This window comes from Rhinoraja longicauda, chromosome 8 (genome assembly GCF_053455715.1).
Source record: "Rhinoraja longicauda isolate Sanriku21f chromosome 8, sRhiLon1.1, whole genome shotgun sequence".
NCBI lineage: Eukaryota > Metazoa > Chordata > Chondrichthyes > Rajiformes > Arhynchobatidae > Rhinoraja > Rhinoraja longicauda.
This window is the reverse complement of record NC_135960.1, coordinates 38,435,290-38,453,571: the sequence shown is the minus strand read 5'-3', so window position 1 is coordinate 38,453,571 and position 18,282 is coordinate 38,435,290. Positions and strand designations below refer to the sequence as shown.

The following is an 18,282-nucleotide window of genomic DNA, read 5'->3' as shown; positions in this document are numbered from 1 at the left end:
TTTCTTCCTTTAAGATCCTCTTAACCCCTATTTTTTGGCCAGTATTAATGACTATTTTAAACAGTTCACCTTTTGCTTGATACATCCCTGAGAAGCACTTTTGCAACACTACATAAATGCAAACTCCGTGGACAAAGCTAATGTTCGCAATAATGTAATGTTATGATGTGGGACCCAGGCCACAACCTGTCCTGCAAGTGGTAATTGCAGGGAACAAAGTAGTTTCTTGCAGCAAATCATCAGGTCTCAGCTGAAATGTCCGCTATGTATCCAGGAGCACATTCTGCTCCACTTTACCAGCAACTGAAAATGAAGCTGTTGCTACTGACACTTTCAACATTAGAGAGAAATGCAAAGGAGAGAAGTCGCAGGCACATATTCACATATAGTTTTGACAAAATGGAAACATTTGGGGACGAAACAGGTTTCTGGCAAAGGAACCATCCTAACCAGATTAAGAGCGCCATCTTCAGGCAGAAGGGAAACTACAAGTGAGCCAAACCTTCCAAGTGTTTCAGCTACAGATAGATAGAAGCGGAGAATGTAATAGTAAAGATTGCAGCAATTACCAGTTGTTCAATCTCTTGATGAAATTTACAGTGAATGTCTTCGCAAGTTCTACAAGGTCTTTGTAGGGCTGCCTTCTTAAAGCGACACTCTCGGATGTGTCCAACACAAAGTATAGATCGACAGGGCAATCTGTGGAAAGAACAGAATGATCAAAATCCCTGAAACTTGGACCATGTCAGGAGATAGGTTTTAAAAACCATCACCTACACAAAATCAAAGTGAAATTGCTTTGTGAGAAATTACAAATGAAACACTCGAGCCTCGAGATGGAAGCAACTATTGGCCATTCTTGTAAATCTCCGAGACCTGATAGTTTAACACAGGAACGAACAAGTAATGGAAAGGTAAAGGGAATCGCTAACCCAGACACAAGATTTCAATAACTGTCCTTACTTTAAAAAAACATTTTGAACCCACGTTCCTTTATAAGTTGCACATTTTAATAGAAGCGCAGAAATATATTTGATGAATGTTAACCCATTCAAATGCATAAACAGCAAAAGCAGCTCATCGCTCTACAGAATCCAACTGAAATTTCTTGAGGAAGCGATTACAAGCACCTACCTGAAAAATGTGCACCGTTCTGTGCGAGGAGAGAGTTCCATGTGCAACAGAGTGAAACAAGGAGGAATAATATCTTTACAGCCATGGCTTCCACTTCTGCCGTGGAGCTCGTGTGCTGAGCACACGGGGTCTGAGCAAGAACTTTGACAGAGGAACGGGCAGGGAGAGAGAAGCAGAGGTGCAGAAGCCTTCGTCTCTGTTTCAGACAGAGACCAAATGTGAAGTAGGCTGGCCCTGAGCAGCCAGCCAGCCAGCAATCAGAACGAGCTAAAAGTATGTGATCTCCATGCAGTTGTGCTAACAGCTGTACAGCTGCCAACAACTCTACTCTCAATAAAATAATCACAAATTATTCACGTCAGGTAACAAGATTACATTTTGCACATACATTTGATATATTTGCGTATCGGTAACTTCATTAAACTCATGTGATTTTTTTAATATTTAATCTGCACCGATATATTGTCGAGAACCCCCCAATGGGACCCCCACAGCACTTTTCACAGACCCACCCATCGATGCTGGCAGCTTTAGCCTGTAACCACTTTAAGTGCATGCATGTGAATTTAGAATAAAATGGGTTATTCTTCAGGGTCCCAGAGTCAGGTGGGCCCCACCAGCACCCGCCCTTCACTGTATGCACCTCCGCCAAGATCCTGATCCAGTTCATGTTACAGGAGCAGAATTAGGCCATTCGGTCCCTCATGGCTGATCTATTTTCCACTCTCAACCCCATTCTCCAGCCTTCTCATAACCCTGACCCCTGACACCCGTACTAATCAAGAATCATGTCAATCTCCACCTTAAAAATATCCATTGACTTGGCCTCCACAGCTTTCTGTGGCAATGAATTCCGCAGATCTGCCACTCTCTGACTAAAGAAATTCCCCCTCATCTCTTTTCTAAAGGTAAGTAATGTTATTCTGAGGCTATGACCTATGGTCCTAGACTCTCCTGCTGGTGAAAACATCCTCTCCACATCCACTCTTTTCAGGCCTTTCACTTTTCGGTAAGTTTCAATGAGGTCGCCCATCATCCTTCTAAACTCCAGCAGGTACAGACCCAGTGAGAGGGTTACAACCTAGAGGGTGCAGCTTTATAGCAACTGGCCAAAACAAAATAGAGCAAAAAGGGGAGAAGTGGTTCTGGCTACACATGCATCGCACAAAGACCATTTGAATGAAGATTTTCAAAAGGGAGCTGGATAATTATTTAATTATTCACAAAATGCTGGAGTAACTCAGCAGGTCAGGCAGCATCTCAGGAGAGAAGGAATGGTGACGTTTCGGGTCGAGACCCTTCTTCAGACTACTACTGGATAATTATTTAATGTGGTTATTAATAGTGCCAATGAACCACAACCAATACTGTGGTATGGAGTTATTTTCATTTGTTGATCACCATGGGAAACCTATAGCCTAGTATGGCAATGGAGATATTTAATTTTGGTGATGCTGCATGGAACTAACCCTTTGTTCCACCGAGTCCGCTTCGACTAATGATCACCCATACACTAGTTCTATGCTACACACTAGGGACAATTCACAGAAGCCAATTAACCTACAAACCTGCACGTCTTTGGAGTGTGGGAGGAAACGGGGGCACCTGGAGGAAACCCTAGTGGTCACAGGGAGAATGCACAAACAGTACAGCCAGCACTCGAGGTCAGGATCGAACCTGGGTCTCTGAGGCTGTATGGCAGCAACTGTGCCACTGTGCCGCCCATGGTGACTTTCTATGGTGAATAGGAATACCAACTCCATCTAAAGTAATGTCCATTGGGAAACTAATACAGTGCTAAAATAGAAGCAAGATTGGGCCATTGAGATCTCGAGTCTGCACCATCATTCAGTAAGACCATGGCTGAACTAACACTTCAGCTCTGCGATCCTATGTAAATCACTTATCTTTTGATCCCCTGGTCATTTTCTGTCTTAACTCTATTCATCCTCAACAGTTTCCCAAAGATTCACCACTCTCTGGGTGGAGATTTCTTGTTACCTCTGTCCTGCATGAACGACCAACATCTGCAATGAATTAGGGCAGGTATATTGAAAGGAAATGAATGGTGCAATGAACGGTGTGGGTTGCCCAGCCTCGGCCGCGAGGTCGCCCCCCCTTTGCTGGTCCCTCCACCTGTGCCGATAGGTCGGTAGTGTTATGGCCCGACCCTTGGGAGCCGCCACAACATCTTATTTTGAGACCATGACCGCTGGTACTAATCACCCCAGGACATCACTATGTCTGCCGTTTCAAGCGCTCTAAAGAATGTTGTATGTTTCAACGAGATGTGCTCTACTTCCTCTAAACTCTGCAGGGTACAGGCCCAACAAACATAATGTCTCCTCGCAGGACAACACTGCTCTCCATCCTAGAAATCAATCTGTGAAAATCCACTACACTCCCTGTGTCAAGTGCATCTTTCCCTGGGTTGGGAGACCATTCTTGTACACAGTATTGCAGATGTGGTCTCACTCGAGCTCCATATAATTGCAGTGAGCCTCCTCTACTCAAATTCTCCTGTCACAAAAAGTCAATATATCGTTTGTCTTCTTAATTGTCTGCTGCAGCTGCATGTTAACGTAAGTTTTTCAAATGAACAACAGAATGTTTCAATCTCTCCCCATTTGAAAAATACTTCCCATTTCTATTTATTCTGAGGATTGCAGTGCATTCAATAAATGGGCACATTTCAGTGATCTGTGTTATATTATCTTTTTACTCGCTCACTTGCTTATTTTGAGACCATGACCGCTGGTACTAATCACCCCAGGACATCACTATGTGTGGCGGTGCCTAACGGCTGCGGCTCGCTGGCAGTCTGTTCGTCTTTTTTCCTTTTTTTTTGTTGTGTGTCGGTGTTGGGATGGTTTTTGTTTTTGTTTTTTGGCTGTGTATGTGTGGGGGGGTGGGGTGGGGTGGTGGGGGAAATCTTTCCTTTTTAGGTCTCTTCCTCACGGCGCGGGGCGCGGCTCGGCCGCGGGCCTTCCATCGCCCGCGGGGCCTTCCAACGGTGCGGCTCGGCCGCTGGACTTTACACCGCTGGTGCGGCTCGGCCGCGGGACCTAACATCGCCTGGTGCGGCTAGGCCGCGGGACTTTACACCGCTGGTGCGGCTCGGCCGCGGGACTTAACATCGCCCAGCGTGGCCGCGGGACGGTTCAGCGCCAGGTGCGGCTCGGCCGCGGGGCCTTCCATCGCCCGGCGCGGCTCGGCCGCGGGACTTAGCAGCGCACGGTACGGCCGCGGGGCCTTCCATCGCCCGGCTCGGCCGCGGGACTTTTCAGCACCCGGTACGGCTCGGCCGCGGGGACTTCCATCCCCTTGCGGGGACTGTGCGGGTCGGTCGGGGACGAGCTGTCTGTCCGTGGACGTGGGGAAAAGAGTGGAAGTTTTGTTGCCTCCATCACAGTGAGGGGGTGTTTGGAGTCACTGTGATGGATGTTTGTGTTGGGGTCATGTGTCTTGTGTTCTTTTTTTGTGTGTGTGACTGCAATGTAATTTCGTTCTGTAAGCTCTGTATTCCTGTATTAATATAATTTCCTGCAACATCCATGCTTCCAAGGCACAATTTGGCCCTTTGAGACTGTGCTACTCTTGGGGTCTCCTATTTTACAGTTGGGATCCAGTTGTGACCTCCATGCGCAATGACATCCACAAGCCCTGCCCACAAGAAGCACCACCCACAACCTGCCCCTTACTGATAGAAGACAGTGTTTGTAGCTCTTGCTCCTCTGGGCTTGCCTGCATTCGCTTCCACCACTGCTTTGCAAATCTAACTTGAAACAACTAAATCAAGTCCCAATTGCACTGTGCCGATCCAATCCAATAGTTTGTACTGAAATTGTCCAGACTTTTTCCCAACCTTCCCAGCATGTTAACCCTCTCTTGCATCCTGCAACTTCAATCATTCATGTTCATGCTGACCAAATGTGAATCACATTTACCCACATTTGGCCCATTCCCTCCAAACTTTCCTATCAATATACCTGCCCAAATGTCTTTCAAATATTGTTATTGTACCTGCCAACTACTTCCCCTGGCAGCCCATTCCATATATCCAAGTCTCTGTGCGAAAAAGTTGCCTCTCAGGTTCCCATTAAATCTTTCCCCTCTCACCATAAACGTATTCCCTTTAGTTCTTGATTCCCCTACCCAGAGGAAAAAATCTGTGCATCCACAGATTAAGGCATCCACCTTAATCCCCTGATAAATTAATATACATCTATCAGATCACCCTTCAGCTTCTGTGGTCCAAGGAATAAAGTCCTAGATTGTCCAACCTTTATCTCTATAGCTCAGGCTCTTGAGTCTTGTAGGAAAATAACTACAGATGCTGGTACAAATCGAAGGTAGCACAAAATGCTGGAGTAACTCAGCCCATCAGGCAGCATCTCTGGAGAGAAGGAATGGGTGACGTTTCAGGTCGAGACTCTTCTTCAGACTGATGTCAGGGGGGGTGGGCCAAAGAAAGGGTATAGGTGAAGTCAGGAAGACAGTGGAAGAACTGGGAAGGGGGAGGGGAAAAGAGGGACAGCGGAACTATCTAAAGTTAGAGAAATCAATGTTCATACTGCTGGGCTCTAAGCTGCCCAAGCGAAATATGAGGTGCTGTTCCTCCAATTTATGGTGGGCCTCACTATGACACTGGAGGAGGCCAATGACAGAAAGGTCAGACTGGGAGTGGGAGGGGGAGTTGAAGTGCTCAGCCTCCGGGAGATCAGATTGGTTAAGGCGGACTGAGCGAAGGTGTTGAGCGAAACGATCACCGAGCCTGCGTTTGGTCTCGCAGATGTAGAGAAGTTGACATCTGGAACAGCGGATACAATAGATGAGTGGCTGGGGAAGGGGTGGTTTGGGTAGGAGGGCTGATGGGGTGGAAGGTGAGGACAAGGGGGACTCTGTCCTTGTTACGAATGGGGGGAGGGGGAGCAAGAGCGGAGCTGCGGGATATAGAGGAGGCCCTAGTGAGAGCCTCATCTATAATGGAAGAGGGGAAGCCCCGTTTCCTAAAGAATGAGGACATCTCTGATGCCCTAGTGTGAAACACCTCTTCCTGGGCGCAGATGCGACGGAGGAATTGGGAGTGGAGGATAGACTTTTTGCAGGAGACAGGGTGGGAAAAAGTGTAGTCCAGATAGCTGTGGGGTAGTAGATGTCAGTCACTAGTCTGTCTCCTGTGATGGAGGTGGTGAGATCCAGAAACGGTAGGGAGATGTCGGAGATGGTCCAAGTATATTTAAGAGCAGGATGGAAATTAGTGGTGAAATGTATGAAGTCAGTGAGTTCTGCATGGGTACAAGAGGTAGCACCAATGCAGTCGTCGATGTAGCGGAGGTAGAGTTCGGGGATGGGGCCAGTGTACGTCTGGAACCGGGATTGTTCGATGTACCCGACAAAGAGGCAGGCATAGCTAGGGTCCATGCGAGTGCCCATAGCTACGCCTCGGGTTTGGAGGAAGTGGGAGGAGTCAAAGGAGAAGTTGTTGAGGGCAAGAACCAGCCCTTTGAAGCTTTCAACCATCTCTTCTTCGGCACTGTCAATGCAATCTGTGTGCTGCTTTGCTTCCTGAAGTCGATCACTATATCGATCACTTTATCGCTTGTCTTGCTGACTTTGAGCTAAAGGTTGTTGTCTTGACACCAGGTCACGAGGTCCTCAATCACCTTCCTATACTCCATCTCATCTATCCATTTCATTAACATAACATTAGCTGGCAAAGGTGATTCTAAACCATTCACTGAAAGTCTAAATAAAGTCTTGTAATCACTGAGGTTCATCTTGCAGGTCGAGACCCTTCTTGAGACCCTCGACCCGAAGCGTCACCCATTCCTTCTCTCCAGCGATATTTCAATGTTAAAGTTTTATTGCTGCAGTTAATCAGTGGGAGTCACTCACGAGATTTGAAACAGCGATGTGAATCCAGAGTGTGGGTGTCACTCCAGTGTCCACTGAATGAGTACAGCAATATTCATCTGCTGCAAAAAGAGCAGAGAAATCCTCCTCGTTGCCTTGCTTAATAATTATCCTACAATAAACATCACTATAAGGTGTAGATAGACACAAAATGCTGAAGTAATTCAGCAGGACAGGCAGCATCTCTGGAGAGAAGGAATGGGTGATGCTTCAGGTCGAGGATCTCAAGAAGGGTCGACTTGAAACGTCACCCATTCCTTCTCTCCAGCGATGCTGCCTGTCCCACTGTGTTATTCCAGCATTTTGTGTCTATCTTTGGTTTAAACCAACATCTGCACTTCCTTCCTACACATCACTGTAAGATGTGACATGGTCCTGCATCTCTGTGGGATCCTGCTGTGTAAAATTAGCAGCTAGGATTCCCACATTACAATAGCTAACTACGATAGTCTTTAATGCATCCTGAATTCCTGAATGGTGTTAGACAATTGCAAATCATTATTCTTCTTAATTTTTGCTTCTCAGTAGTAAATGAAGGGTACTGAAAAGATCCCTCTGTATGCACAGAATAACTGACTTCCATTGTCTTGTTCAGTGCAGAAATATTTTGGGGTTCCTCACTGGGCCGCTTCTTATGCCTTGCTTGCTTTACGACAGATGGGATGCTTCTGAATGCCAAAGAACTACTGAACAAACTGTAACTGGGATGGAGTCCATCTGCGTAGGTTGCAAGAAAACAGACTGTTCATGCAGCCTTACTCATTAAATACTTTGGAAAATAATAATACCATCAAACATCTTGTTGCCAAATAAACTTTCAACTGCAATCCACTCCAAGTAATCTGCCTCATTCCTCCCCGTGATTCTCTGCATTGAGTCAAGCGGTTTGACGGGGGAGCTAAATAGCTACAAGACTGTGTTAAATAGCTACAAGACAATTTGCAACTTCCATGCAACTCTGAGAGTGACTGTAAAATGGAGCGGCATTTATTGACAGCAACGTGCTCATTGATGCCTAGTTTTTGAAAGCACCAGACCTCACCACAAACTGGATCACAGAGCTGACTTTCAGAGTGATGTGAGAAAGACAGCCCTTCAAATTAAGGCAGCATTCGACTGAGCAAGGCAACAAGGAGTCCCGGTAAAATTACCCAAGAGGAAAACATTTCAGTGGCAGGCACATAGGGGCGTGGTTGTGGTTATTGTCATCCCAGTCCCAGAACATTGCTGCAGACATTTCTCAGGGCAGTGCCCAGTGCTTAGTTATCTTCAGCTCCTTCATCAATTATCTTATGCCCATCAAAAGCTCTGAAGTGTGGATGATCACTGACAATTGGATCAAGTTTAAATCCATTCGCAATTCCTCACAAGATTAATTAGAACAGTGAAAAGCACAGGTGACGAAGGAGTTTGATAAAGATAGGGTAATGGATTTTAGTAAGACCTTTGATAAGGTCCCTCATGGTAGGCTGATCCAGAAGATTAAGATGTAGGGGATTTATTGCTCGTATGGACTCAGAACTGGCTTAGTCATACAAGACAGAGGTTGTGATGGAAGGTAGATATTCTGGCTGGACATCTGTGACCAGTGGAGTTCCGCAGGGATTTGTGCTGGGAACTTTGCTGTTTGATATATATAAATGACTTGAACGTAAATGTAGGTGGCTTGTGTAGGAAGGAACTGCAGATGCTGGTTTAAACCGAAGATAGACACCAAATGCTGGAGTAACTCAACAGGACAGGCAGCATCTCTGGAGAGAAGGAGTGGGTGACATTTTGGGTCAAGACCCTTCTTCAGACTGAGAGTCAGAAGAGGGGGAGATACAGAGATGAGGAAGTGTAAGGTGTGAGAATGAGATATCAAAGGGGGTGGAGATCAAGGAAAATGTAGCTAGAAGGTAACATCAAAGCAATGTGTGGGGATTGCTGGTCGGCGCGGACTCAGTGGCCTGAAGGGTCTGTTTCCGCGCAGTCTCTCTAAACTAAGCTAAACTAAACTGCCTGAGAGGGCCCCCAGTTCAATGTCTCAGCCAAAATATGCCATTTCAAACTATACAGCACTCCCTTTGCATGGCATTGGTTTTGTACTTGTCTCTGGACAGCTTTTTGATCCAAACCCACTACCATATGAGTGTCATGCGGTGACATACCTAGTACCAGAATTGTTCTAAATCCCTCAATGACTTAATATGTTACTACAACACGAAAACAAGGTGGTTTCTTTAACACGAGTATCAAGTTCACCCGCGCCTAAGGCATGGCGTGGCCATAAATGATGTTCTTATTGGGCAATCCCTCGAGATCAATAATAACTTATTTCCACTCAATGTTGTAGATGGCTGAGGTGGCTAATAAGGCCAAATTGAAAGGTTCTGGCACTTTAGATCCCAAGGGTTTATATTATTGAGGAGATTTATTTAAATGCACAGCAGCGTCATTCAGGCCTCACAGGTAAAGGTGGCTCAGTGGCAAGAGCACCAAGATGACAGGAGAGTAGGTTCTGCTAACTGGTTCAAGCATGTTGGTGACAACCTTCCACCAGGCAAGATGTTGTGATGAGAGTGGCCTGAGCTGTTTTCCAAGAGCCAGGGCTTCCGGAAAAAGAAGCAAAAATCACAACTAGGTTATGTAATCAGAATGAATCTTACAAATTGAGGAGAAAGTAAATGGGTTAACTCTTTAGACAATAGACAATAGACAATAGGTGCAGGAGTAGGCCATTCGGCCCCTCGAGCCAGCACCACCTCAATGTGATCATGGCTGATCATTCTCAATCAGTACCACGTTAATGCCTTCTCCCCATACTCTGCTATCCTTAAGAGCTCTATCTACCTCTCTCTTGAATGCATTCAGAGAATTGGCCTCCACTGCCTTCTGAGTCAGAGAATTCCACAGATTTGCAACTCTCTGACTGAAAAAGTTTTTCCTCATCTCCGTTCTAAATGGCCTACCCCTTATTCTTAAACTGTGGCCCCTGGTTCAGGATTCCCCCAACATTGGGAACATGTTTCCTGCCTCTAACGTGTCCAACCCTTTAATAATCTTATATGTTTCGATAAGATCCCCTATCATCCTTCTAAATTCCAGTGTATACAAGCCTAGTCGCTCCAGTCTTTCAACATATGACAGTCCCGCCATTCCGGGAATTAACCTAGTAAACCTACGCTACATGCCCTCAATATCAAGAATATCCTTCCTCAAATTTGGAGACCAAAACTGCACACAGTACTCCAGGTGCAGTCTCACTAGGGCCCTATACAACTGCAGAAGGACCTCTTTGCTCCTATACTCAACTCCTCTTGTTATGAAGGCCAACATTCCAGTCTTTCTTCACTGCCTGCTGTACCTGCATGCTTCTGCAGTGACTGCTGCACTAGGACACCCAGATCTCATTGTATGTCCCCTTTTCCTAACTTGACACCATTCAGATAATAATCTGCCTTCCTATTCTTACCACCAAAGTGGATAACTTCACACTTATCCACATTAAACTGCACCTGTCATGCATCCGCCCACTCACACAACCTGTCCAAGTCACCCTACAACCTCATAGCATCTTCCTCACAGCTCACACTACCACCCAGCTTTGTATCATCTGCAAATTTGCTAATGGTACTTTTAATCTCTTCATCCAAATCATTAATGTATATTATAAATAGCTGCGGTCCCAGCACCGAGCCTTGCGGTACCCCACTAGTCACTGCCTGCCATTCTGAAATGATGCACTATCCCCACTCTTTGCTTTCTGTCTGTCAACCAATTTTCTATCCATGTCAGTACCCTACCCCCAATACCATGTGCTCTAATTTTGCCCACCAATCTCCTATGTGGGACCTTGTCGAATGCTTTCTGAAAGTCGAGGCACACCACATCCACCGGCTCTCCCCTGTCAATTTTCCTAGTTACATCCTCAAAAAATTCCAGAAGATTAGTCAAGCATGATTTCCCCTTCGTAAATCCATGCTGACTCGGAACGATCCTGTAACTGCTATCCAAATGCTCCGCAATTTCGTCTTTTATAATTGACTCCAGCATCTTCCCCACCACTGATGTCAGACTAACTGGTCTATAATTTCCCGTTTTCTCTCTCCCTCCTTTTTAAAAAAGTGGGATAACATTAGCTACCCTCCAATCCACAGGAACAGATCCTGAATCTATAGAACATTGGAAAATGATCACCAATGCGTCCACAATTTCTAGAGCCACCTCCTTAAGTACCCTGGGATGCAGACCATCAGGCCCTGGGGATTTATCAGCCTTCAGTCCCATCAGTCTACCCAACACCATTTCCTGCCTAATGTGAATCAGTTCCTCTGTTACCCTAGGATCTCTGGCCACTAGAACATGTGGGAGATTGTTTGTATCTTCCTTAGTGAAGACAGATCCAAAGTACCGGTTCAACTCATCTGCCATTTCCTTGTTCCCCATAATAAATTCCCCTGCTTCTGACTTCAAGGGACCCACATTTGCCTTGACTATTTTTATCCTCTTCACATTCCTAAAAAAGCTTTTACTATCCTCCTTTATATTATTGGCAAGTTTACCCTCGTACCTCATCTTTTGTCTCCGTATTGCCTTTTTAGTTTTCTTCTGTTGCTCTTTAAAAGATTCCCAATCCTCTGGCTTCCCACTCTTCTTTGCTATGATATACTTCTTCTCTTTTATTTTTATGCCGTCCTTGACTGCTCTTGTCAGCCACGGGTGCCTCTTATTCCCCTTAGAATCTTTCCTCCTCTTTAGGATAAATTGATCCTGCAACTTCTGCATTGTTCCCAGGAATACCTGCCATTGCTGTTCCACCGTCTTCCGTGCTAGGGCCTCCTTCCAGTCAAATCTGGCCAGCTCCTGCCTCATGCCTCTGTAATCCCCTTTGCTATACTGTAATACTGACACTTCCGATTTTCCCTTCTCCCTCTCAATTTGTAGAGTAAAACTTATCATATTGTCATCTTTCATATTATCATCTTTCTCTTAGCAGTATTTGTGTTTCTCTCTGTCGTTATCAATTCCCTCCACCCATGATTCGGGTCGTGCAACAGTAGAGTTGCTGCCTCAGAGCGCCAGGGACCCGGGTTAAATCCTGTCTTTGGGTGCTGTCTGTGCAAAGCTTGTACATTCTCCCTGTGACAACGTGGGTTTTCTCCTGGCGCAAAGAAGTGCAGGTTTGTAGGTTTGTTGGCTTCTGTAAATTGGAGCGGATGCAATCGTGGGATAACATTGAACTAGTGTATGTGTCTTCAATGGTCAGCCTGTACTCTATCCGCACTGCATCTTTAAACTAAACAAAACATTTGTTCAACGATGAAGGCATCCACACTTCATCCTTGATAGCACCTCTATTTTTTCTGTAAGCTTCAATTGCCTATCACTATTGCCACTTCTTAAACCTCTCCTACTCTCCAGAGCAAGTTACTGAATCAGAAGCACAACACCACAGGCAAGAACAGAAGACCTAGGCTGACACTCCCGTGCAGTGATGCATTGCTAGAGGTTCTGCCTCATAATCCTTTGCAATTGATAAGAGTTTCAACCCAAGGCTCTGTCTGCCCTCTCTACTTGATGCATAGAGATTCCATGGCACTCTTTCGCAGAAATGTAGGGACGTTTGCACTGGAATCATGGCCAATATTTATCTTCCAACAAATATGATGCAGCACATTATTTCATCAGATTGTCATTGCTATTCATAGGACTATAGTAGGACTATACTTACATCAGCAACTACACTCTGAATCTACTTCATTATGAAGAACAGTACATAGTGTGGTGGGGTGGCAGGTTGGCATATACAAGAAAGGATAAAATTTTGTAGTTTTCCAAATTCTTTCTTTTACATGTCAACTGCTGTCTTCCCACCTTGCAACCTCTCCATTTATCATTTGTTTTAATTATTGTGCTTCAACAACACCCTAACAGGCCTAATGCTGGTTACACACACCAGTCTGGGAACTTCTATATGACCTTTTATGTCCAAGCAGTTCAATATTATTTTCATATTTGTTTAGGAATCTGGGTATTGGTGGCAAGTTTAGTGGCATCCATCTTTGGCCTTAAAAAAGTGGTGGTGAACTGCTGTCCTGATGAACACACCCCCACATCATGGCTGTAGGGGAGGGTGTTGCAAGATTTAAACCAAGTGACAATGTAGGAACTTGATATATTACTATCAGGATGGTGGGCGTCTTGGATGGGAATGTACCCATACACCTGCAACCATTGCATCAGGTACCTTCATCCTTTATCAGTGGGGTGGCTGTACCTTGAATCACCTAGACTCTAACGCCAGCAAATCTCTCTCTGAACGTCTTCCCTTCCATGAGGACCTTTGGACCACCTCTCTAAATATGTCTCCATATGTATTTCAGTATCAAATTTCCTAACTTCTCCTTGAGCCTCTTGGACTGCTGGTAAAAGAATAGCAGCTGTTATTAAGTGAAAATGGACCCTGAGGAGTTAATATTCTAATGGCAAAGCTAGCAGAAGAGCTTCATGCATATAGGAATGTTTAGGATTTTTACAAAAAATATTGATCCATCTTGCCTTTAATAGGCAAAAGAATATCACTGAGATGTCACATTTTGAATGCCTCAACTGACACAATTCAGGGAAATGTGGAATTTTAATACCATTTCATCTATTTCACTGGAACAGCATTTATAAATGTTTCAGTCACTCCACATTTCCAAGGGTAGTTCTGATTTAGCTAGGAAACTTGGAATAATTGCCAATGTCTTTTTTTAAGCAAACAAGGAAATCATAATGACTTTGGTTTAAAATGTTTCAACAGGATGCATGATAATTAATTACAGGGAAGGGTTTTATTGAAAAAAGATCAAATAGCATTAGATTCAACATCCAGCAACTCGGGCATGGAGATGGATTCAGGGCCCACACAAGAACACACACATTACATTCACAGTCAAGTCTGTGCACAAGACCATAGCAGAACGTGCAAGTACACAAATTTTGTGTGTGCAGATATTCAACAGTGCACTTATAACAATGCACTCACCATCATAAATAAGACAGGAAGCAGTTGTGACTCAGAAGGTGTGGGCTTAAATCCCATAACAAAGTTGAACACAATGATTTAAGTTGCCCGGTACAGTACTGACAGTGCATTCCAATGCTGGAGGAGCTGGTTTTCCAGCCAGATGATTAACTCACGGCTTTATCATGTGGACCAAAAAGATGCTAGAGCATTACTTTAAAGAAGGGAAAGGAGATCCTCATCAGTGTCCAAGTCATATTGCATCCTCACCATTTCACAAGAGTTACCTCTCAGTGAAGGCAGGCATTAATGATAAAATTCACCATCACCCGCAGTGTCTTTGGTCAATTAAGGATAAAGGGCGTTTGGTAATTGAAGCCTTGAAAGACTCATGGTCTATCATAGACCATCTTCAGTAGGCATTTCAAACCCAATCATAACACTGTAAAGGATGCATCTGAAACCACTTCCAATTTCACCAGAAGGATATGAATGAACACGAGTTTCCCCATCTGGTCAGCACAGACACGGAGGGCCGAAGGGTCTGTTTCCGCGCTGTAACTCTAAAGTCTAAAGTATCTTTGGGATGGAGGAGGAAACAGAGGACCCAGAGGAAATCCTACAGATCGTGCAAATTCCACATGGAGAGCACCTGAAGTCATGATCGAACCCAGGGCTCTGGTGCCATCGAACAGCAGCTCCACTAGCAGCACCACTGTGCCCACTGTACCGGGTTCTCTTCAATCTGCCTGAACCCTTTAGCTATGTTTCCCCCTGTATTTGATTATAGATCATATACGTGCATATAGTTGCCAATTAGCTTTGTGCAGCTGTGGAAATAGATAGATGTGGCAAGATGGTTCCTGCATGCCATATGCTGCTTGATTGATATTTCAACATCGTACACTTTCTTAAAATGTTCTTTTTATCTCCGAGGCTTTGTTTTCCTTTCAACTCAAGAAGCTTGGGTTTCTTGCGAGAAAATGATCTCATGGTCATTTACACCCACCCCTTGCTCCAATCCTGAGCTTGCTTGGGTTGCCAACAATGATGCACAGGCCTTGGCAACAGATGGGAAAAGGACACCTCAGCCGAGCTTTGACTGTATAAACCAGTAAGCAAAGGCAAGAAAATAGAATCCATTGATCTGGTTGGGGGGATGTGCTGCCAGGATAGATTGTTGAAATTGCAAGTATGGATTACTAAAATACATTTATATTTTTCTGGTCTCAGTGTCTGTTTAACATGAGAGGATATATTGGAGTCGAGTGTTCCTTCCAGAGAAAGGGGATGAAAGATTATTGGTCATTTCTTGGCAATGTGTACAAAGCCTAGGTGGCTTGTTTATGGGGTTGAGGTGGGGGGAGATGCTTCCCCTGCATCCTTGGCAACAAGCTTGATGGTGATTTGAGCCCAAAATCCTGGCGTCCATATCGGCCTCTGCCCTTAATTGCACTGTCCATGAAAAAATCCAATCATTTCCCTTTGCTTCCCTGTTTCCATATAACGCCCACCTAAAACTGCAAGACAAATTCTTTCTATTCAGTCAGAAGAAGGGTCTCGACCCAGAATGTCACCCATTCCTTCTCTCAAGTGGTGCTGCCTGTCCGGCTGAGTTACTCCAGCATTTTGTGTCTATCTTCGGTTTAAACCAGCATCTGCAGTTCCTTCCTACACACTTCTTTGTAAGCCTTGCTGACACACCAATTCAATGCAGAGGTTGGAAAAGAGCTGAATCATCCAGCCTCCTTCAGTGGAACATTACACAGCTGCAAAATAGCTCAATCTTCTTTGAGTTACAAGAGGCTGCAAAACGTTAAATCTCAGACCCTGCCCTCTTTGAAAATAATGAATCTGCGGTGAAATAGAAATGAAATGGAGCAAACTACGCTCGAAAAAAGAAATCATATGGAAGTAATGACACCCTTGGTCCTGGGCCAGCGCAGACTGAACAGTTCTTTTGTGTAGCAAACATCCCCAATTATTATTATTTCTCTGGTGAATAAAATGGAGGAAATGGCGGGGCAGTTGTGCAGCTGGTAGAGCTGCTGCCTCACAGTATTAGAGACCCGGGTTCCAGTTTCCTGTGAAAATTGGGCACCGCAGGCCTTGCAATGCCTGTCCCTGTCTTTTGTGTCAAGGAGGGTTGCTTTGGAACCCCAAACACCCCAAAATAATAACTCTGCATCCTCTGCATAATCGCTTCCATCTCTTGCCCCAATCACCTTCAATCTCTCGCCCAGGTGAGGACTCCCTCATGATCTGCAGATGATTCTTGATGCCGGAGTTGTGAGTCCACCCTCCAAACATCTCCCAATAGTCCATCGCGACCCTCGTGCCTCCACCCCATCCCATTCTGATGACCCAGCTCAATTTTGTCTCTCCCTTTATCATAGAGTCATAGAGTCATACAGTTTAGAAACAGGCCCACACCGACCAAAATGTCCCATCTACACTAGTTCCAATTACCTGCGTTAGTTATCCCTCTAAACCTGTCCTATCCATGTATCTGTCTAATTGCTTCTTAAACATTGTGATAGTCCCTGCCTCAACTACCTCCTCTGGTAGTTCGTTCCATACACCTACCACCCTTTGTGTGAAAAAGATACCCCTCAAATTCCTATAAAATCTTTCCCCTTTCACCTTATACCTATGCCCTCTGGGTCTCGATTCACCCACTCTGGGCAAGAGACTCTCTGCGTCCACCCCATCTGTTCCTCTCATGATTTTATTCACATGATCCTCATGATCCTGGGGAGAATATGGATGCCACCACCTTTGAGAAAATTAGTTTAGCTGGAGCCTGCCTGAGGCATAAGGCCCATCCTGAGCAGTCAATGCTACGTGATTCCATGTATTGCCAGGAGAGGACTCTTCTGCAGATGTTGTCTGGAGCTGAGGATTTCTGTCATTTTCTGGTGTTAATCCAGATTTCCATGAGAAGTTTATTTTTGGTTTTCAAGTAGGTTAGCTATACTTAGAGGAAACTGGATAACTGAGAAAGGAGAAATTAACAGAAGACAATGCTGACAGGCACAAGGAAAAGTTTTGGAAAATAGCTTCTTTAAACTGTAAATATTAACATTGCCTGCTTGAGACAGAGAGCTTATTTTGTGCTGTAAATGCAAGCCGATGTATTCCTATGAGAGGAGTTTACAGACCTTGGCCAAGTGAGAGGGGCAGTGAACTCAAGAACACAGTTTCTAATGCATGGTTCACATAATGACCCTGGAATTACCTTTGACCGTCCTCCTCATCCTGAGAACATTTGTCATAGTCATAGAGTCTTACAGACTCGTCAGCCCAATTTACCCACACTGACCACATGTCCCATCTACACTAGTCCCACCTGCCTGCATTTGGCCCATATCCCTCTAAACCGGTCCTATCCATGTACCTGTCTAAATGTTTCTTAAACATTGGAAACTGGAGCAGAGAAGGCTGAGAGGGGACATGATCGAGGTGTACAAGATCATGAGGGGCATGGATAAGGTAGATGGCGGGGAACTTCTTCCACTGGTGGAAGGTTCAACAACGAGGGGACATAGATACAGGGTAAGGGGAGGGAGGTTTCGGGGGGATGTGAGAAAGAACTTTTTCACCCAGAGGGTGGTTGGAGTCTGGAACTCACTGCCTGGGGTGGTGGTGGAGGCTGGAACACTCACAACGTTTAAGAGGCATTTGGATGGGCACTTGAAATGCTACAACATTCAGGGCTACGGTCCAAATGCGGGAAAATGGGATTAAAATTAGACTGTGTTTGGTAACGGGCGGCGCGGACACGATGGGCCGAAGGGCCTCTTTCTGTGCTGTAGGACTCTATGACTCTATGACTCTATTGCGATAGTGCCTGCCTCAACAACCTCCTTCGGCAGCTCGTTCCATACACCCACCACCCTTTATGTATAAAAGTTACCCCTCAGATTCCCATTAAACCTTTCCCCCCTCACCTTAAACCGATGTCCTCTGGTTCTTGATTCCCAACTCTGGGCAAAAGATTTGTGTGTCGACCCGATCTATTCCTCTCAAGATTTTGTGCACCTCCATAAGATCATCCCTCATCCTTAGAGTCCTAGCCTGCTCAGCCTCTCAGGCCCTCGAGTCCTAGCAATATCTGGAAAGATTGATCAGCCATGTTGAATGGCAGAGTAGACTTGATGGGCTGAATGGCTTAATTCTGCTTCTGCAACTTATGAACATAAATATCCTCGTAAATCCTCCTTTGGTTCAAGAAAATAAGA

The 18,282-nt window shown here is 45.1% G+C and overlaps 1 protein-coding gene across 1 annotated transcript in view; it reads right to left on the bottom strand.

Moving 5' to 3' along the window:
• Positions 1 to 1,435, bottom strand: part of col6a1 (collagen, type VI, alpha 1) — a 79,429-nt gene extending 77,994 nt beyond the window's left edge. Inside the window, exons 1-2 of the mRNA XM_078403675.1 lie at positions 1,135 to 1,435; positions 570 to 699 (exon numbers count right to left, since the gene is read on the bottom strand). Coding sequence (XP_078259801.1) covers positions 570 to 699; positions 1,135 to 1,219 — 215 coding nt within the window. The 5' untranslated portion in view covers positions 1,220 to 1,435. The remainder of the gene's footprint in view (positions 1 to 569; positions 700 to 1,134) is intronic.
• Between the last annotated feature and the right edge of the window lie 16,847 nt (positions 1,436 to 18,282).